The sequence below is a fragment of the Astatotilapia calliptera genome, chromosome 22 (assembly GCF_900246225.1).
Source record: "Astatotilapia calliptera chromosome 22, fAstCal1.2, whole genome shotgun sequence".
Taxonomy (NCBI): domain Eukaryota; kingdom Metazoa; phylum Chordata; class Actinopteri; order Cichliformes; family Cichlidae; genus Astatotilapia; species Astatotilapia calliptera.
In genome coordinates, this window is record NC_039322.1 from 14797622 (window position 1) to 14817338 (window position 19717).

The 19717-nt window shown below is 40.4% G+C and overlaps 1 protein-coding gene across 4 annotated transcripts in view; it reads right to left on the reverse strand.

The window, feature by feature from the left end:
- Nucleotides 1-19717, reverse strand: part of syngap1a (synaptic Ras GTPase activating protein 1a) — a 55989-nt gene that overhangs the window by 9193 nt on the left and 27079 nt on the right. For all 4 annotated transcript variants that reach the window (XM_026155792.1, XM_026155790.1, XM_026155793.1 and 1 more), the window contains 10 exons: nucleotides 18508-18652; nucleotides 17553-17697; nucleotides 16930-17166; nucleotides 13459-13660; nucleotides 12439-12629; nucleotides 10156-10360; nucleotides 9180-9758; nucleotides 5289-5807; nucleotides 4901-5062; nucleotides 2180-2391 (listed from right to left, as the gene is read on the reverse strand). In XM_026155792.1, coding sequence (XP_026011577.1) covers nucleotides 2180-2391; nucleotides 4901-5062; nucleotides 5289-5807; nucleotides 9180-9758; nucleotides 10156-10360; nucleotides 12439-12629; nucleotides 13459-13660; nucleotides 16930-17166; nucleotides 17553-17697; nucleotides 18508-18652 — 2597 coding nt within the window. The remainder of the gene's footprint in view (nucleotides 1-2179; nucleotides 2392-4900; nucleotides 5063-5288; nucleotides 5808-9179; nucleotides 9759-10155; nucleotides 10361-12438; nucleotides 12630-13458; nucleotides 13661-16929; nucleotides 17167-17552; nucleotides 17698-18507; nucleotides 18653-19717) is intronic.

Genomic DNA, 19717 nt, shown 5'->3' on the forward strand with positions numbered 1-19717 from the left:
CAGGAGGAAAAGAGGAAGACCACAGAGGAAGTTCATGGATGTAGCTGAGGAGGACATGCAGAGTGCTGGGATGAGATGGAGGCAGATGATCCACTGTGGCTAATCCTAATGGGAGCAGCTAAAAGAAGAATACTTGTGATTATACCATACTGTGCATAAGGCTTGAGTGAACCCTCATTTCTTTATCTTTCGCTTTGAAGGAGGCCGACTTTCTTGATTTTTTAAAAAGTGATCTTTATTCAAGCATAACTGAAACATAGAAACTCAAGGGATGAATGAGTGTTGTGTCTACACATCATAGACAACTTATCAAAGAACCAATTTGAAATGGTTTCTTCAGGAACGTTGTTACTAGCAGTGTGTTCTCATTTTTTTCTGTTGAATTTATGAAAAATGCCAAAGATTGCACCGTTTGAGAGGCATAGAATATTATCGTTGAACCACAATGGTGATTCCTAAAAGAGCTTTGAGGAAAATCTCTCCTTGATATCTCCTTGACAAAAAAAAAGAGACGTCAGGCCTAAAAAACATCTACAGCAGATGAACAGTATCTGAAAGTCTCATCCTTAAGACATACGGAAAAAAAAATCCAGCAAAAAACTGACACAGGAAGTGAGAGATGCATCTGGACCTTTGGTCAGTCTATTGTTTGTTCACTCAAGCCTCATCATAAATAATCTGAATAGAAGAGTGGCTGTCAAGAAGCCATTCTTAAGGAAGGTAAGCAGGAAGAAAAGGCTGAGGTATGGCAACAGGTCTTAAGGAGTGATGAATGTAAATTTCAAATTTGAGATAAATGTTTACAGTCATCTATAAATATTCAGAATTTAAGATAGCGTTATTAGAGATCGCATGAAAACTGAGATAGGTAATATTAGTTTTGAGGTGCCATGCAATACTATCTGGACATCATAACAGCAACAGCTTCATTTATTAGCATGACAATGATCCCAAACACACTGCCAATGCAGTAAAAGCCTACCTGGATAGAAAAATACACAGTGGAATGCTATCAGTCATGGATGGGCCTCCCCAGAGCCTGGACCTTAACATTATAAAGCAGTGTGGGATCATGTTGACAGAAAACAGAACAAAAAAAGCAGCCAACATCCAAAGAAGAGCTCTGAATGTCCTTCAAGAAGACTGTAGAACTATTCATGAAGACTACTTAAAGAAATGACATGAAAGCTGCATCAAGGGGTTCAGGCTGTGTTGAAGAATAAAGGGGCGGGGGGGTTAAAATTATATTAACTCTGTTAATTGCTACATCTATTTACCATTTTTCCAGGCAAAATATAAAGAAATGAGCAGCGCCTCAAAACATTTGCACAGTGCAGTATCCACTGTATGTGCTGTGTAACATGCGTAAAAATAGGTGGATGAATACACAAAAGGTGACGATCAGTTGATTTTACACAAAAATTCCACAGAGTCAAAGCAGGGGGCGTTTAGCTTGGCGTAAAGAGTTTTCAAAAGTAAGTGAGTAAGTAAGAAATACATAGTGAAATCCTCTGAATCCTATAAAAAAAAAAACAACAGAAATCTAAAAACTAATGCTAACGCTACGGTTAAGCTAATGCTAACTGTCTCCAATCTTCTCTCTAAACTCTCTGCAAGAAAGAAAGAGAACGTTTCCCAAAATGCTGAACAATGATACATGTGGCATGACGCAAGCTGCATTTCAGTACTTAATATTTAGTCATAGTTTGTGAAGGTCTTTGAGTTTAGTTTCGAATGGCATTTAATGCTGCTTCCTCCACTCAGCCGAGCGGTGTTATTCTGAGCTTCAGAACAGCTAGAGGCAATTTCTGGAAACCTAGAGAAGCTGGTGACCATCTTTTAACCACCTTTTAGAGCTTCAGTCTACAGCTCGCAGTGCTTTTAAACAAAATGGACTGCTAATGACAGAAGTCTTTATCTGACCAGGTCCCATGAGTGTTGAGTGTAACCCATGCTAAAAGCACCATTTCTGTTTCATCGCACTCCACTTTACAGTTAGATATTTTATTGTGATGTTGGGCATTATTTTGAAACTTAGTGTTGACTTAAAGTTTTGGTGTGCGAGCCAACTAAAAAAAATGTATATCAGTGTGATAAATCTCATTAGCACGATGAAGCCCGGCAGTAACTGGCACAGCCTCACGTCTACCAGCCTGAGCTTGAACGCCACACTAATCACCTGTTGATGATGCCTTTGATTTGAGAGTCCTTCTCCATTTGCTGCTGCTTCAGGCGGCGCTCGCTGTCTTCCAGGCGGTTCTGATACTGCTGCAGGATCTTGTTGGTCTGTTGTTCCTGCGACAGAAGTCGCTGCTCGTATTCTTCAAGTTTGCGATGAGACATCTTCAGTCGCTCCTTTAACGAGTGAATTTCTTCTTCGTATTCTCTAACCTGAAAGAATGAATGAAATAATTGCACTTCACTCATGTCATTATTGGTATTCCGAAAAAAAAAAAATCCTGAATGATGAGTGATTTTATCCATGGAGACGACACTTTGTTGTTCAGTTCTCTTTTATGCTGAGCAACAAGTGGGATAAATGTGAAGTGGAGTAGTGTTGGGCTTTAATGTGCACCAGTTTCAATCTCTTAAGCACTGCATTGTTTCTAAAATAGGCGCAAGTGTGGGAGTTATTCATTATACAAAATGCTTTCTGCCAATACCCCTGCATAATTGTGTTAAAGCTCCAATCTGGAGGCAAGAGAAGCATGCATATGTATAAAAATCAACTGCACTCTTTTTATATTTAGCCAATCTTCCATTTGAGGTCATCTCCTTGTGCACCTCTGGGCTGCTTCCAGCGTGGCTGCTATTTTTACAAGTCCTGTTCTGACCATTTGTGCATATGTGTGATTTCACAAGGGAACTCAAACTTGTGCACAGAGCAAATATCAAATTCTGCATCAGTCTGATTCAACTGATCCACACAGAAATGAAAGATCCTCACACACCAGTTTGTCTTTTTGTTGATTTTTACTGTGTTGTACAATTTGTACCCTCAGGGCCAATCTGTCAACGCAGTATCCTAAACATTATGAGGCATCTGAGGGAGAACATTTGGTTGACGACCTCAGCTGTGACAGATGCCAGCATACGACAGTCCTCCCGCATTCATTGACTTTAAAAAAAAAAGAATTTGCATTTTTTGTGTTTGTTTTATTTTTTAAACACAGCAACACAATATTCAGTCATCACCATGCTTTATAATAATAATAATAATAATAATAATAATAATAATAATAATAATGGATTGGATTTATATAGCGCTTTTCAAGGCACCCAAAGCGCTTTACAATACCACTATTCATTCACTCTCGCATTCACACACTGGTGGAGGCAAGCTATGGTTGTAGCCACAGCTGCCCTGGGGCAGACTGACAGAAGCGAGGCTGCCATATCGCGCCATCGGCCCCTCTGGCCAACACCAGTAGGCAGTAGGGTAAAGCGTCTTGCCCAAGGACACAACGACCAGGACAGAGAGCCCGGTGACCTTCCGGTTACAGATGCGCTTCCCAACCCCCTGAGCCACGGTCGCCCCAAAATTTCTTTATAAGAAATTTGAATCTGCACAGCTGCTTCTTCTAAATTAAACTTCAGTTAAAGGATCCTGATCAGACACAATGAAGGAGATCCAACACACATCGCAGATGCACAAGTGGTCAGAATGTGACAGCAGTGATCAAAGTGATTCATGGCTACACAAGGATGACACCTTTACAGCCCTATAAAAAACTAAGTACATCTTTAAAGCTTCTATAGGAACTAAGAGGGTAAGCAGAGGGCAGGTGCTGCTAATCAAATGCACTTGATTAACTGATCTTCAACAACTGTGAGCTCTTCTAGAAAAGCAGAAGTTCTGGCAGTTTGCTGGTCTGGGGCATTCAGGTATTAGTAAACACAATGCCACAATCTTCCTCCGAGTGGACGTCCCAGCTATTTCATCCCAAGGTCAAATGGCAAAATGCTCAGTGAAATGACAAAAAATCCGAGAGATACATCTCAGACTTTACAGGCCGCAGTTATCCTGTTAGATGTTAAAGTTTATGACAATAAAATTTGAAAACGACTGAACAAGTACGGTTTGTTTGGAAGGGTTGCCAGAAGAAAGCCTGTTTTCTCTAGAAAGAATAAACCAAAATACTTTCACAACAAAACCCTTTGGACAGACCAGACCAAAGTGCAGATGTCTGGCCATAATGACCAGCACCACGTTTTGCAGGAACCAAACACCAGCACAAAACACCTCATACCAGCTGTCAAGTGGTGGAAGGGTGATAATTTGTGCTGGTTTGCAGCCACAGAGCCTAAACACATTGCATTAACTGAGGCTACGTCCACACGTACACGGGTATTTTTGAAAACGGAGATTTTCCGTTTTCTTTTTAAAAAAATAATCCCGTCCACACGTAAACGCAGAAATGAAGGAAAACGCTGCTAGGAACATGCCAAAGCAACAGGTGGCGATATATTCCTAACCGTGTAGAAATGTTGGCCAATCAGAAGTCTAGAAGCCTCGGTGGGAAATAGTAAACAAGGATGGAGCATAGAAGCAGAACCGAGTGGTATGTGTGGAGGGACAGTAACTGTGTGTATATGTAAGCATTTAAAAACTGCAGAGAGTACAATTAACAGTAACAGTATTGTAGAAATTCATTTCACCAAAACAATAACGTGGCGCACAGTGTGACGTCAAAAAAGGCGCACACCTTTGATGCTGCGTTTTCTGTTTTTCTCATCCACACGTAAATGCAAAAACTGAGTTTTCAAAAATATCCACCCTGGCCGGAGTTTTTAAAAATCTCAGTTTTCAGTGACCGAAAACGCCGTTTACGTGTGGACGAAAGGTGCAAACGTTATGTGTATTATTTGAAGAGGTGTAGGGGGGGAAAAAATTGCTAACCCTTTCCAGCCGTGACTCATCCATACTCTTTGAGTACTCTTTGAGTTGGCCCTCACGGTCCGGCCGCAGGCTCTCGATGTCAGCAGAGAGATGTGGCATGTTGGACACCCAGGCAACCGTCCGCTCATTCAGGGACGGGGTGTTCAAAGTGGACTGAGAACCCTGAAACAAGCACGTATTGGTCTAAGTAGTTAGATTCTGTCCCATAATAATAAATACCCCTTATTTTCTTCTTTTTTTTTTTTTTTTTTTTGGGTTGTATGGAAGCCCCAAACGCAATTTCATTGTTCTTGACAATGACAATAAATAAATAAATACTAATACTAAATACTAATACATGACATTTAACAGTGATTCTTGTGTATATTTTTGTTGTTTTGAAACTCACCTGCTTATTGACGACTGGCTTGAGCAGATGCTGCTGTGGCGGCTGCAGCTGTGACTGCTGAGGCTTCTTGGTGCTTTTTGTGGGCGTGTCCGTTGCCTCCTCTGCGCCTGCCGGCGGGACTTGGTTCTCTTTGGCGGAGCTCGTCTGGTACGGGAGCCCAGGAGCCGGACTGTCTGTCACCGACAGCTGCCCGTCCTGCTGCGTCTGCACCGTCGGCTGCTGCGTCTGCTGCTGCTGCTGTTGTGGCTGCTGCTGAGCCTGCCGGGATTTTGGCTGACTGCCGCTCGAGTTTGTTTCAGAAGAGTTAAGGAGGAGGTTTCTGCTCTGAGGACGGACCTTTGGAGGCGTGGAAGTGGCCGGGGTGTTAATGGACCGCTGGGACTTGAGGTGCTGGGCGGCGATGGATGTCTGGCGGACAGGATGGACTGTGGTGGGAGGCGTGGCCAAAGATGCAGGCGTGCCTGTGCCTGTGGGTGTCTGAGATGTGACGCCCATCAGGTGCTGCTGCTGAAGAGACTCCTAAGAGAAGAGGAGAATTAAAGGCAAATAATTAATAATACTCACTCAACCTTTCTGACTTATTGAACAGAGGTGCATGTGAAAACACAAAAGCAGCTGATTGGACATCAGCCTGTCTTTAACCTTTACTTTGCTCTGTATTTAATGGCTACTACCTCAGTGCCACACATATTAATTGAAACCCAGGGTTTCTGGGTTCGGCCTTCAGGTGAGTATATAACCACCAAAAGCTGATGTTTCGTTCTGACACTGGAGACATAAACACACCCGCCCCAGTTAACCCGAGAGGTGTGGATGGTCATGAATAGCCATTTAGTGCTAAAACATCAGACGTATGCATATGAATAAACAGATAGATGGAAAGGTAATGAATTCATAAAGCACTCTCCTGATTACACCATCTGCATTAATACGCAGGAGGCTTGTGATGTTTGTTCCATTAAAGCCCACGCATCAGGACAGAAATAGCTCAACTACATGACACCGTCATTAAACGCTATCATTTTACACAGATGTCATAGTAAACTTGTCACTGTGATGGATCAACAGCCCCAAAAAGCCAAAAAGTTCACTACAAGCCGTTTCATTTACATTTTTTGTAAAATGCGAGAATCTCTAAACTCTATTAAACAAATGGCAGTTTAACTTAATTGCTTTAACTCAAGTTTTCAATCTTACGACACAGACTGATTAATAACTACCCGCGTAGTATCTGCATTTCAACACTTTTTCCTGCCCTATTGACCGACCGCGAGTATCCAGCTCCGTCGAAATGAGGACACAGTGTGTGATGGATGTCAAGCGCTCTATAAAGTTCAGCAGAGCAGGCGAGTGAATGATACTTCAGTGCGTTGTCTGTAGCCTGTCAAGTACCCTTCGGTTTCTGTCGCATTTGCATATCATGCAGCTCAGGAAAGGGCCATTTAAAAAAACAAAACAAAAAAACATTTGAGCTTTATATGCAATCTGACAACCAGTCTCAACACAGCGAAAACAAAAGTGCAAGGAGGACCTAATGGACTCCAACTGCTAATCTGAATTCAGTGACTCAGTCGAGGTGTTAAACTCACACTAAGAATAAATGGCAAGTATGTTAGGCAATTTGGCTGGGAATTACAAAAAAAACAACCAAAACAATACAGATCTTTTTTAACAGAGCTTGGCTGTGGCCGTCCTCATCACAACATGCAAAAGACGCAGTAGTGATATTTTAAATCATATATTTAGGGAATTAAAAAAAAAAAAAACAAAAAAAACTTGTGCAACTGTTCTGAATCACCTCCTGTTGCTCTATATTTGCTAGGAAAGTGGGAAATTGGCGAAGCATTTATTCAAACATGGAAATACATGGAAATGCAATATATGAGGTAAAAACTGCTATATAATTCTAATGAGCTTAAAAGTCAGTGTTCGGTATGACCATGGTTATTCTTCAATGCAGCCTTAACTAACTGACAAAGCTTTATTATAATTTCTTTAAGTAATCGGCATGAATAGTTCTCCAGGTTTCTTGATGGACATTCACGGCTCTTTTTGGATATCTGCTGCCTTTTATTCTGTTTTATGCCAAGATCCATGACTGACAGTGTGCCATTGTGAGTTTTTCTATCCAGGTATGCTTTTACTGCATTGGCAGTGCATTTGGGATCATGCTGAAAAATAAGGCTGGTTCCCAGATAACATTGCATGTCTATCAATTTTAACCAAATCTGCAACACCAGTGGCAGAAATGTAGCCTCAAACCATGACAGAGCCTCCACCATGTTTTACAGATGACTGTAGACCCTCATGGTTGTCACTCCCCTGAGCTCGTCCATATATAATGACGATAACTTGAACCAAAAAATTACAAATTTTTTACTCAATCGGACCTGTTGTCATTGATTTTCAGTCCAGTTGTGTAATCTGGCATACCGAAGTCTTTTTTCCATGTTTCCTTTCTTTAATAATGGCTTCTTCACAGTCACCCTTCCACTGAAACTATTTCTGATGAACAGTAGTTAAACTGAAGGCCCAGATACTTCCTTCAGGTCCTGTGTTAGCTCTCTGCTGGATATTTTCCCCGTTTCTTCAGATACTGTTCATTTTTTGCAAATAATTTTTTAGGCCTACCGCTTCTTTTTCTGTTGTCCTCTTGTTCAGTTTCCTCAGATTTTTTTTAAGGACGCACTGCACACCAAGCTAAGATATGCCAAGGTTACAGCTAATCAGTCTTTGGGAATCACCTTGTTGTTGCAAAAATATTTTGCTTTTGGGCCTGACAAATTGCGTTATCTTTGGCATTTTTCACTGATTTAAATACAGGGAACAAATGATGTGTCTATAAAAACAAAGTAACAAAATGGCAAAATATAACATTTAAATTATTTTTTTGCTAAGTTATATGTTGTGTGTAGAAAACACTGGTTTATCCCTTGAGTAAGGTGCCTTTTTATGCCTTAATGATTCATAGTTTAGAGTTAAGTGAATCACAAAAACCAAACAAAACACTCCTCCGGTTTCTTTTTCACTCATTTTCAGTTCAGTCCTTGTACCTGACCATTTTCAAAGTCCAAAGAAAGCCTGATGAAGTACCGTTCAAGACCATTTTTGAGAAAAAGTGAAAAAAAAATGAAAGTCTGGCTCCTTGGAAGCAAAAATATAAAGAAACAAAGTGTTACTCCAGACATTTGCACATTGCTGTATTACAACACAAAATGATACCCGTTTTAACAAAAATAGCCAGCATAAATGCATTGTTTATATAACTTTTATAATATAATTTTTTTAATTAATATATTCTTTTAAGAAACAAAGGGGTGCAGTACTATTTAATGCTTTAAATCTACTCTGACATCTCCAAGGAGAGCAGACGCAAAACATGCATGTAAAACAATGAAAACACTGATGACAACAGATAAAGATGGCATGAAAGGAGGAGGTTGCAAAGTGGCTTGCAGATACAACTGTTGTCAGGCTAAAGCAGCTTAAATAGTAAGTCCTCTAAGAGATTTGCTTCATATGAGATCAGAAAAATCAAAAAGCATCAGATGAGCCACCATATAATTTTTGAAAACTCAAAAAAATCCTCATATTTAAAAATTTTCCAGTCTAATTTTTTTGATGTATAGAAATGGCTGCAAATTCCTAAACAGTTAATGACATACATTTGTTAAATCCCTTGAATTAAAGCCCAAACTCTGGACTTAAATCACGTATTATGGATTGTTTAATTTAAAATCCACTGTAGCTGTCTTCAGAAGCAAACTGCAAAAATGTAGTCACTGTCCCTATACATATGAGCCTAACTGTATATGTTTTGCTGTTATTTATGAAACCCAAAGAAACATCAAACTTTCTTATTCTATGTGTCAGGAAAAATTAGACTCCTACCTGAACCTGCAGCGACAGCTGGTGCCAGGCATAGTCATTGCTCTGATTCTGCCGGGTGAAATCATCACTGTAGCTGTGTGAGTGGACGATGCTCGGCTGTACCAGACTGCTCTGTGACCGCAGGGCGGACAAGTCCTCGCTGCGAGAGAAAGCACTGTTGCCAAAGGCCGGTGGGTAGTCGTGATGGCCATTCTCAGGCTCAGGGGCGAGGAGAAGAGGAGGGGGAGGCTGGGCCGACTGAGCCGGGGAGTTCTGGGCGGCCAGATGGAATAGTGGGTTCTGGAAAGACAGGGGGAAGTGCATAGCTGCTGCTGCCTGCTGCTGTTGCTGAGAGATGGATTCGGTCGGGCCCCCTACATGACCCATCTGGCTTATTCTCAGACCAGAGCCCGCTGAACCACTCGGCAAATGCCCGCCCATACGAAGAGGACCGCCGAGGTTCCCAAAGCTGTGGCCGAGACCTGCGATGGAGGCCTGAGAGGAGGTGAGCATGTCTCCCACAGAGTTCAGGTTGGAAATGCTGTTCATACGAGAGTCCTGAAGGTCCATCATAGACACACTTTTGTTTACACTGTGGACCTGAGAGACAGAAGAAAACAATACAGCACCAAAGAGAAGCATAGATACTAATAAATAGCTTTTTTTGGCTCATGGCAAAGAAAATATATGCCTATATGTTGTTTTTAGGATGACCATCTGTCAAGATGGGAAAAACAGCTCTGGGACCAATCTGAAGCTCATAGATATGGTTACTAATGTGGACTGTCCCTTTTAAATAACGAACAACCAACCAATTTGTTGTCCGACATGGGACGCCACTGACTGTTAACAGGGTCTGAATTTCTCAGACTCTAATAGAGTCATTAGTGGTTTGTTGTTTATCCTGGGTGGTATGAACAAGTGTGGCAGTCTGGCATCCATGAAAAAAAAGATTTTTGAAATTTATCACACATGCAAGGTGACTGACCCACAGTACCTTCGGATCAGGTTCTGTGATGTCCGAGCTGCTCGTGCAGTACGCAGGGCTTGATCGAGCCAGGGGTGGGCGGGTCACATAGAACACTTCCCTCGACGAACGAAGGTCGCGTTCAGCGTGCCGCCTCATGTTCAGGTTAGACGTGAGGGATTCTACAGCTGACACTCCAGTAGTGGGGGACGGCAGGCGAGAGATGTCTATTGAACTAAAGAAAAAATAAACAGACACCTTACCAAAGAGCTCCATCAAGATATTTCTGCTCATTATCTTCGATTATCCCATTTGATTGTCATGTGGCTTTGGCTCAGCTGGTAGAGCAGTTCAGCAGTCCAGCAACTGCAGAGCTGGCAATTTTTTTTCCTTGATACAAAGGAGGTATTTTAATATTGTAACCCCTGTTTATTGCTTGTGTATATATATATATATATATATATATATATATATATATATATATATATATATATATATATATATATATATATATATATATATATATATATATATATCTGAATAATCAGATAAATAGCTTAAATTTTTTCCAAAGTGTAGCAGTCGAATTTGAAATCGCACATTTGAAACTAAATAAAAGTGCGTTTTTCAGTAGTGAGTGATCCAGCAGGGTAGAATGGGTGACACACAAAATGAACTCTATAACCATAATTTCCACACCCCATCTGAAGTACAAAATAAATAAATAAATAAAAACTGTATACGTAGGGAGTATTTATGGGAAAAGTCTTAGTTTTAATTAGATTTAATTTTCCTACTAGACACTAGAGGCCTTGTAGCAAGTCATGCATTACAACTATGAGAGTACAGTATACACTATAGAAAAAAAACAATTATCTAATCCGACGAATGATTTCTGTCAGTGTGATACCTCTTGGAGTTAACGCCGGCAGGTGTGTCATTCCTGATGTTGACTTTCCAGGTGTTTCATCACTGTCCTCTTAAATTTGCAATGAGCAGATTTTAAATGAATTTTTACAGTTTTAGTTCTGGTCTCGTCCCTAACAAATAAAATGTTTGGTAAGGTGAATTTAATTGCAGTCATTGTGGAGGAATTTGGGCCCACTCTTTTGAAGTTTGCAGGCATTTCTTCATGCACGGCTCTTTTAAGGTCTCATCACAGCATTTCAGTCTGATTAAGGTCTGGACTCTCTTAGAGATTCACTGCTCTGCTTAGTGTTCATTGTTATGTTGCATGACCCAATTTCGTTTTCAAATCTAGAATATTTTGGTATAAAGACGAGTTCATGGTTGATTCACTGACTGCAAGGTGCCCAGGACATGTGTCCACAGGACAAACCCAAATCATCACCACTCCACTGTCGTGCTTAACAGTTGGTATGAGGTTCTTTTTGCAGAGATGCTGTGTTTGGTTTTCTCCAAATGTGGGGCTGTGCATTACATTTAAACATCTCATTCTGGTCTCATCAGTCAAAAGGACATTTTCTTGTTCTTGCTCAATCTTTTTCTAATTGTACTGTCATGAATTTTAACATTTGACATGCTAACTGAGGCCTGTAGACACTAAGATGTAACTTTTTGTTTTGTTCTTTGTGCAGAGAAACTAAAAATAAGTTTCCAGCATTGCGTTTAACACACACCTGAATGCTCCAGACCAACAAACTTTCATAAAGCTGATCACACTTGCTGATAATCAGTCAATCAGGTACCTTTGATTAGCAGCAGCTGACTGCTACTTACCCTCCTGTGTAAGCAGTAAGGGTGTACTTATTGCACAGTCATGTGCAAATGTTCTTTTCACATGACTGCACTTTGCGTTTAACAAACACAAAATATGCGCCACAAAATGTAATCACTGTTATTCACGTTAAAGGGCCATTTAGACAGGCAGTCATGGCACAACAGTCTCTTGACAATCTGACAGCGCTAGCATGAATGAAAGCACACAGGGAAAAAAGCTTAGGCAGGAGAGTCTGGGAACAGATGGTGCCCACATTTACTGATTGATAAAATACTTTAAAAGCCTGAAGAGGTGCATTAGCATTAGCATTAGAGGCTCTTAGAAATACACCCGTGTAGTCCTGAGCTAATAAAAACTCTCTTATTATGTATTCTTGGCCTTTTTATGTGTTGTCGCTAATTACACCCTTGTGAAACTGTCTTTATGTGGGTTGAGTGAGCATAATATATATTGTCTTGATAGAGTCACAGCGGGGACTGATCCTGCTGTGGCTTTGTTCCCTTTGGGTGTATGCAAATATATTTTCATGTCCAGAATCGCTGGCAAGAAAAAACACAAACACAAGAAGGTACCTGTTTAAGTCACGCATCATAAGACTTTGGAAATCAGAGGACATAAGACGATTGAAGGACGGGCGGGAGAAGAGTCTGTCCTTCGGTCGGTCCGGCTGGTGATTTGTCGGCATGTGAAGCTGCGGGTTCCTCAGAGCGACGCTGATGTCGTTCAGCAGTCGAGGCAGGGGTCCAAGTTTGAGTATAGCATCCTGCAGAATGGACAGGTTTTCAAAATCAAGAATAGACAAAAAGCTCAAATGGTTGCAAACAGCAGTTCCCACACTCTTTTTTATTTTCCCGCTGCAGGCTATTTTATTGACCATGTTTTAGCAGCACTGCCAACTGGGAGAAAGATCCAACCGGAAAAAAGACGAGATAAAAAGGTAAAAGGAATTATCTTGTGTATTGATGAGCTAGGTTTTAATTCATTATACTGCTGGTGAAGGCTTGACAGGGAGTGATTTTAAAAAAGGGCGCAGAGACAGGAAATTGCCATACAAATATCTTAAAGCTATAATAAATATTTATTAGAGATTCAATGAAACTGACTCATATTCTACTTTATTAAACATGCAGCCAGTCCACACATCACATCAGTCTTTTGGGGGTTTTTAATCGTGTGTTCCAGCTTTCATTTATAACTTGCATCCTTTCACTCAGGGGTCTTATTGACAGCTCCATTCAGCTAGCTAACTATCAGGAAATTGAGCATTGCACAATTCCTGACATGTTTACGGATTCAGAGGGCCACCACAGGGCGAGAGGTGGACAGATGACAAGTCTTGTAGGGCTAACACACAAAGATAGACAACAATTCATGCTCATATTCACACATATGGCCAGTTCACTTAACCCGATGCATGTCTGTGGACTGTGAGAGGAAGTTGGAGTTTAATTATAAAACCAATTATATCTCAGTTTTTAGAAAGCTGATTGCTCTCCTGTGTTTGTCAGAAAACTATGGTTCACTTTCCACTAACAACAACTTTCAAACAGACACCAAATGTTTATTTGAACTCATCGAGTTATTCCACCTACCTTGCTAAGCTGGCCCATGACTTCCCACAGTAAGCTGTGGAGCATGGATAACTCTCTTCCGAGGTCAATGTAGCCCTCGAACCCTCCTGCGTTTCCTCCAGTGTCCAAATTGGAAATCTCATAGAGAAACTGCTGCATGGAGCCCCACTCCATTTCCAGGAACTCATTCATGAAATACATGTATTCCTCCTTGGGTCCAAATCTGCACACACATCACAGGCAACATTTGTAGGACACGTGAAGACAAGAGATGAATTTGGAAACACGCTGCGCGCTCTGTTAGCGGATCTAAAGCGTAGGGTTTGAGCTGTTACAGTTTTATATGAAATACACTCAAAAGGCTCGTTGACTTTCTTGTTGTTCTGTAATTCTGATATTATGAGTGTGTTACAGCACGCTGCACCAAATAATGCGCAAATCACTTAACTCTAATGTTTAAATAAATGCAAATGTTGTATTTTATGTTTGCAACATGTGTCAAAAGAGCCAGGACAGGGGTATGTTTACCACTACATTGCATCACTTTTTTCTTATAACGGCACACTGTGAGCATTTGCTAACCATTTTCCTATTCTTGCTTGATGTAGGAATTCAGCTGCTCAGCAAGTCAGAGCACCTTTGTAGCATTTTTCATTTTGAAATGCATCAAATGTTCTCAGCGGGTGACGAGTCTGGACTGCAATCAGCGGTTTTGCAACTGGATTCTTGTACTACAGAGCCATGCTGCTCTAATGCTCTAATACATGCTTAATGTGTTTTGTCATTGTCTTATTGTAAAAAAAATAAATTAATAATATTCAAACAAACAAAAACTAGACCTTCCCTAAAAAGATTATATCTGAATGGTAGCATGGGTTTGCTCCCAAAAGCTGCATGTAGCATTCAGGAAGCTTTTACAGAAGTGTACTATTTCACCCCCATACCATCACGGATGCTGGCTTTTTAACTTTATACCAAAACCAAGACTCTCTCTTTTGGCTTCTTTCATAGTTTCCAAAAAAAAGTTTTTAATCAGACCACATGACAGTTTTCTTCTTTGTCTCATTTATGTTTTCCCTTTAATTGGTGCAGTTAATGACGGATTAAGACACCTCAACATGTGTATCAATAAAGATGTGGTTTAACGACCATTGCAATTGGTTCCGAGTTTTTCCGAGCGTAGCTTCAGTAAGTAAACTGGAAGTTCTGGAAGTGGGCCGGAAACCCCTCCCTTCAGGAAAGAAAAAAAAGGGTTACCCTTAATAGGCAACCAAGCGGGAAAGAGCTAACATGTGTTTGTGGATGCATAGATGTTTAGAGCAGGGGTATCAAACATAAGGCCCGAGGGCCAGAATTGGCCCAGCACAGGCTGAAATCCAGCCCACTGGGCACTGATGGAAAATGTCAAGGAAAGCATAAATTTTGGACTTTTACATGTATTTTAATAGGTTTTACAGCTTTATCCACTGATAGAGACCATCCCAGGGTCTCAGAGTGATTTAGTAGAGGTAAAAAATTAAATGAGAGAAAAGTCCAAAAATTTAAATAAAAAATTTCCCGGAGGTCTTTTGTTTTATTTTGTATTTTACAGTGTGTCCACTTTTTTTTCTTTTAAGTGATTTTTAAATTTTCTGTTTCATAATTATAGGGCAGTCTGGGGAATTAACTACTAAAGCTTTTTCTGTAATTTTTCATATTTATTTCTTACATTTTAAGCCCAAACAAGCATACTGATTTATTTTAATTTACTACAGCAGCATCTCGTTATCGTGTAGAAAAACTGAGATGTGCTGTTGAAATTGCAGTGCTTGTTCTTATATCAAGATATATCAGGGATTAAATCTGTAGTTAAACTTCATTACACTGACAGAAAGGGGAGTTTTACTGGTCTTGAATGAAAGTGTGCTGTATGTGGCGCACGATATAAAATGAATTTGACATCCCTGGTTGTTGAGTGTAGTGACAGAATCACAGTTTTTAATGTTGCATTAGTTGGTGACCTTAAACCTCACAGAAGGAGATTTCCCTTGTTTCTCTGAACCTTTTAAAACATTTTATACAGTAGACATATTAAATACCTAAATTCTTATTTTAACTCAACAAACACTACTGTTAAATGATTTTACTTTGTATCTTATTACAAAAGTGTTCTGATCCAGCTTTGTTTAAACCATGTTGCTGGCATCAAATTTTAATAAGTACAAGAACTGAAGATATTCTGCTTGATCGCCTGATTTTCAGTACGCTCGGTCCAGACTGGTCAGCCTTACGTATGTCGTATTACGAGCCTGCCTGTTTCATGGATGCACAACAAAGCACAGCAGGCAAATAGTCGCTCACACACCCACAGCCACACGCTATAAGCAGCCAGGTGTTGTTACAGTTTGGCTGTAGCCATTAGCACGTTCTTCACTCTGAGCGAGAAGTTCAGTAAGCAAGTAAACAGCGAGGGATCATCATAAAAATGTTCAAAACAACAAACATAATTACACACCTAATCAAACCCCCGGTGAACTTAGACATCTTAAAGACACTAATGAAGGCAAAGCAGCTAAAGCTAATGCTATCCAGAGCATTAGCTTTAGCTAAGGCAGCCACAAGCTAGCACTCTCGGTATGAGCGAAGGATCAAAGCAGTTTTGAAGAAAATTATGGAGGCAAGTGAGGAGGAGAAAAGGGTGGATTTTTATTGTTATATGAATATGTTGCACACACACTTTAAAAACTTATAACAGGAATCCTAGTGTGCACTTTAAGACACTCCAAATTAATGGCCTGCAATTTTCTGATCAAGTTCACCTGAAAATATTTGTACTGGATTAGTTCATAACTAAGGTCTCTTCAAAGATACTCTTTTATATAAAATGTGATTGGCTACTTTTGATGTTTTATTATATGTACGTGTGGAATTAAAAACTCAGAGTATGACTGGAAGAAATTACTTTCATTATCTCAGTGTCACCAAAGTGAGTCTCTTTTATCAGAGTGTTGTTTTGATTTTTTTTCTGTAACTTGTTTGACAAAAAAGTGCCCATCCAGAAGGTTAAGTTTAATCAGTTAATTGTTTCAGGTCTGTAACTGTTAGAAGGGATAATTAAGAATAAGCCTGTGTTTCATCTTAAAAGTTATTTTTGGTATAACAGGTGTGACCTTGAGAGCACATCCTAAACAGTTCTTTAAAGCCGTCAAATAAATTACCACTGTGTGCGATTTTGATGTCCTAATCACAGGGGCCTAGTTACACCAGGGGAATTCGTTATGATGTTCAAGACAATTCTTTGAGTGCAGAGCGGTGGCTCAGAGTTCAACGTCGGTGAGTAACAGCTTATAACCTGGCAGTCAAAACTGCAAATCTCTATTTGCGTGATGTCAGTCTGTGACACCCATCCCACCTAGCACAAGTGTCAGACGCCTGCAGATTTAAAACTGAACTGAATCAAATGAGTGTAATGTCACAGCTGGCGTAAGAGGGCAGGTGAATACAGACACTCACTTGCTGAAGCTGGCCAGGTTCTGCATCACCTTGGCTATGAGCGTGAGTGTGCGGGACGTGCGTTCAGCGGGATACTCCTGCATTAAGTTGAACAGGGAGGGTGACATGATGGCTGGGCACATGAAGCGAAGAAACAGAGAGGAGCTGATGAGGCTGTCAGCGAGATCCTCTCTTCCGCGCTCAGCACATCTGGCTCTCCATGAGGCAAAAACTTCTTTCAGCTCCCGGGGAAATATGCTGAAACAAGAACATGATTTTATTTCCCACTGTCAGGGAGAACAGCAAGACAAAATGCTATAGCTTATGCGAAACCCTTGGGAATTCAAGGTCAGGAGACTTAAAACATACAGAAAAGAGCAGTTTTCCTTGCTCAAAACAATGTATTTGTTCAGGGTTTATTTTAATAATTCAGTTTCTTTTCCTCAGTTTAAAAAATGTTTAATATCCTTTTTAACTGACTTCTACTTAATTCTGCAGCTTTCAAGGAAATTGAGAACATGACTCGTCTGGGCAAAATGTACGGCAGACTGAAAGTTTCAGTCCTCTGTTACTTTCAGGCACCAATTAATATGCAATGAGAACAGTTCTGCACATACAGAGCTTTCTGAGGGCACAAGACTGACCAGAGAGAGTTGATAATCTTGCAGAGTAGGAGCTCGCAGCACATTCGAAGGTTGGCTTGATGGTCAGCGAGGACTGATGGTGGGACACGCATGGGGTCCACCTCGCAGTTCTCCTCAGACTCATATAAGGCTCGAATAAAGTCACCTACAAAATGTAGATTACGTAGTCTTTACTTTTATAGGAAAAAAAAAACTATATACAAAAAGAAGCTGCAATGACAACTGAATCTGCACACAACTGCACATACTGTACATTTGTTTCCTTTTCCCTAGAAAATGGCGCAACTAAAGTAAATAAATGTAAAACTGTGAATATAACACTGCTTTAATAATGGCTGAATCTTAAAAACATAAATATAAAATATGCATAGTTTTTACTTTACAGATTGTTTTATAAATGCAGAGGAGTATTTCAAGGATTAATAAAAGTGGTGCTGCACGCACACACAGAGATGCACAGCTTAAATTCTCACCATTCTTCATTTAAATAATGAAAAATAGGATGAAAGTGGAGATGTCTAAATGTGTTTGATTTTAGCTAGTTTTTATAAAAAGAAAATCAGCTAGTCTAACTAGACTTGCATTAGTTACACTTGTCTTACACCGGACACCCCATTCATTTGTATTTTGAGATGTAAGCTAACAAAAAAGACATTTGCATTTAATGTTGTGCCACAGAAATCCTATTAAAATATAATTTGTCTCTGCTGATGTGACAGACTATTTTTCATAGAGACTGCATTTCTGAAATTGAGCCACGACAAACGGGAGTAATTGTGCATGTCACAAAAACAAGCACAACATCAAACAATGGCACAATCGGTTACACTAAATGCCAGATGCTACTTATGCATGAACTTGGCCTATTTTAGTAAGAAGTAAAAAGGTATTTACTTAGAGCTTCAAGCACACACACCTTCATTCAGTCAGCAGGGCACTGATAAAGCAGCCTTACCTATAGCCTCCTTGAGGTATCTGTGACCTATCAGTTTGAGGTACTCTTCCACGGCCTTTGTAGCGAGTGTGTTTTCCCGAAAGATCAAGTGCTCTCGCTCCATGAATCGATCCACCTCACACATCGCCATGTCTGACAGGAACTCCTGAGAAGAGATTACACTTACAGTGCAGCTGAGTACACATACAGTTAAGTCTATAAGACACTTTTGTTTCGTAGTTTTGCCTCTGTACACCACCACAGCAGATCTGAAATCAAACAATCATACTGTGCATGCATTGAAAATTAAGCTTTAATTCAAGGAGTTTAACAAAAGTATTGCTTGTCAATTAATGATCTAATTACTTTTTAGGCTCTGAAAATGCCTCATATGCCAAGCAGGCATAACATTATGACCACCTGCCTAATATTGTGTTGGTCCCCATTTTACTGTCAAAACTGCCTTAACCCATTGAAGCATAGATTTCGCTAGACCCCTAAAGGTGTGCTGTGAAATCTGGCACCAAGATATTAGCAACAGATCCTTTCAGTCCTTTAGGTAGCGAGATGGGGCCTCCATGGATTGTCCTTATTTCTCCAGCACACACCCACAGATCTTGGATCTTTTGAGGCTAGGTGAACACCTCAAACCATTCCTGAACCATTGTTGCTTTGTGGCAGGGTGCACATCCTACTGAAAGAGCCATCAAGAAATACCATTTCCTTGAAAGAGTGTACATGGTCTGCAACAATGCTTAGGTAGGCGGTACATCCACGTGGATGGGACGACCCAAGGTTTTCCACCAGAACATTGCCTAAAGCAGGGGTCGGCAACCTGCGGCTCTTTAGTCCTTATACTGCGGCTCCGCGTGGTTTGGGAAAATAAATGACAAGTATTTAGCTGAAGTGTATTTTTTGTATTAGTTCTTTTTAAACTTGTAGTTCTAAATTGGAAGATTATTGTGATACTGAAATATAAAAATAAAATTATATTTTATTATTTTTCGTCGCTCAAAATAAGCGTCACACTCGCGGAAGCCGGTGTACCCGCCGAAACGCTGTGCATTTACTGAGACTTTCAACCCCAGGTAGGCCAATTATGGATCTTTGGATCCACATTATGTCAGCAGCTCCACCGCGAACTATGTTAAAAACAAACACCGCTCACGCCTCACAGATGACAGCTTACAGTCCTGCGTAAAGATGAAAGTGACTTCACTGTGCGCAGAGG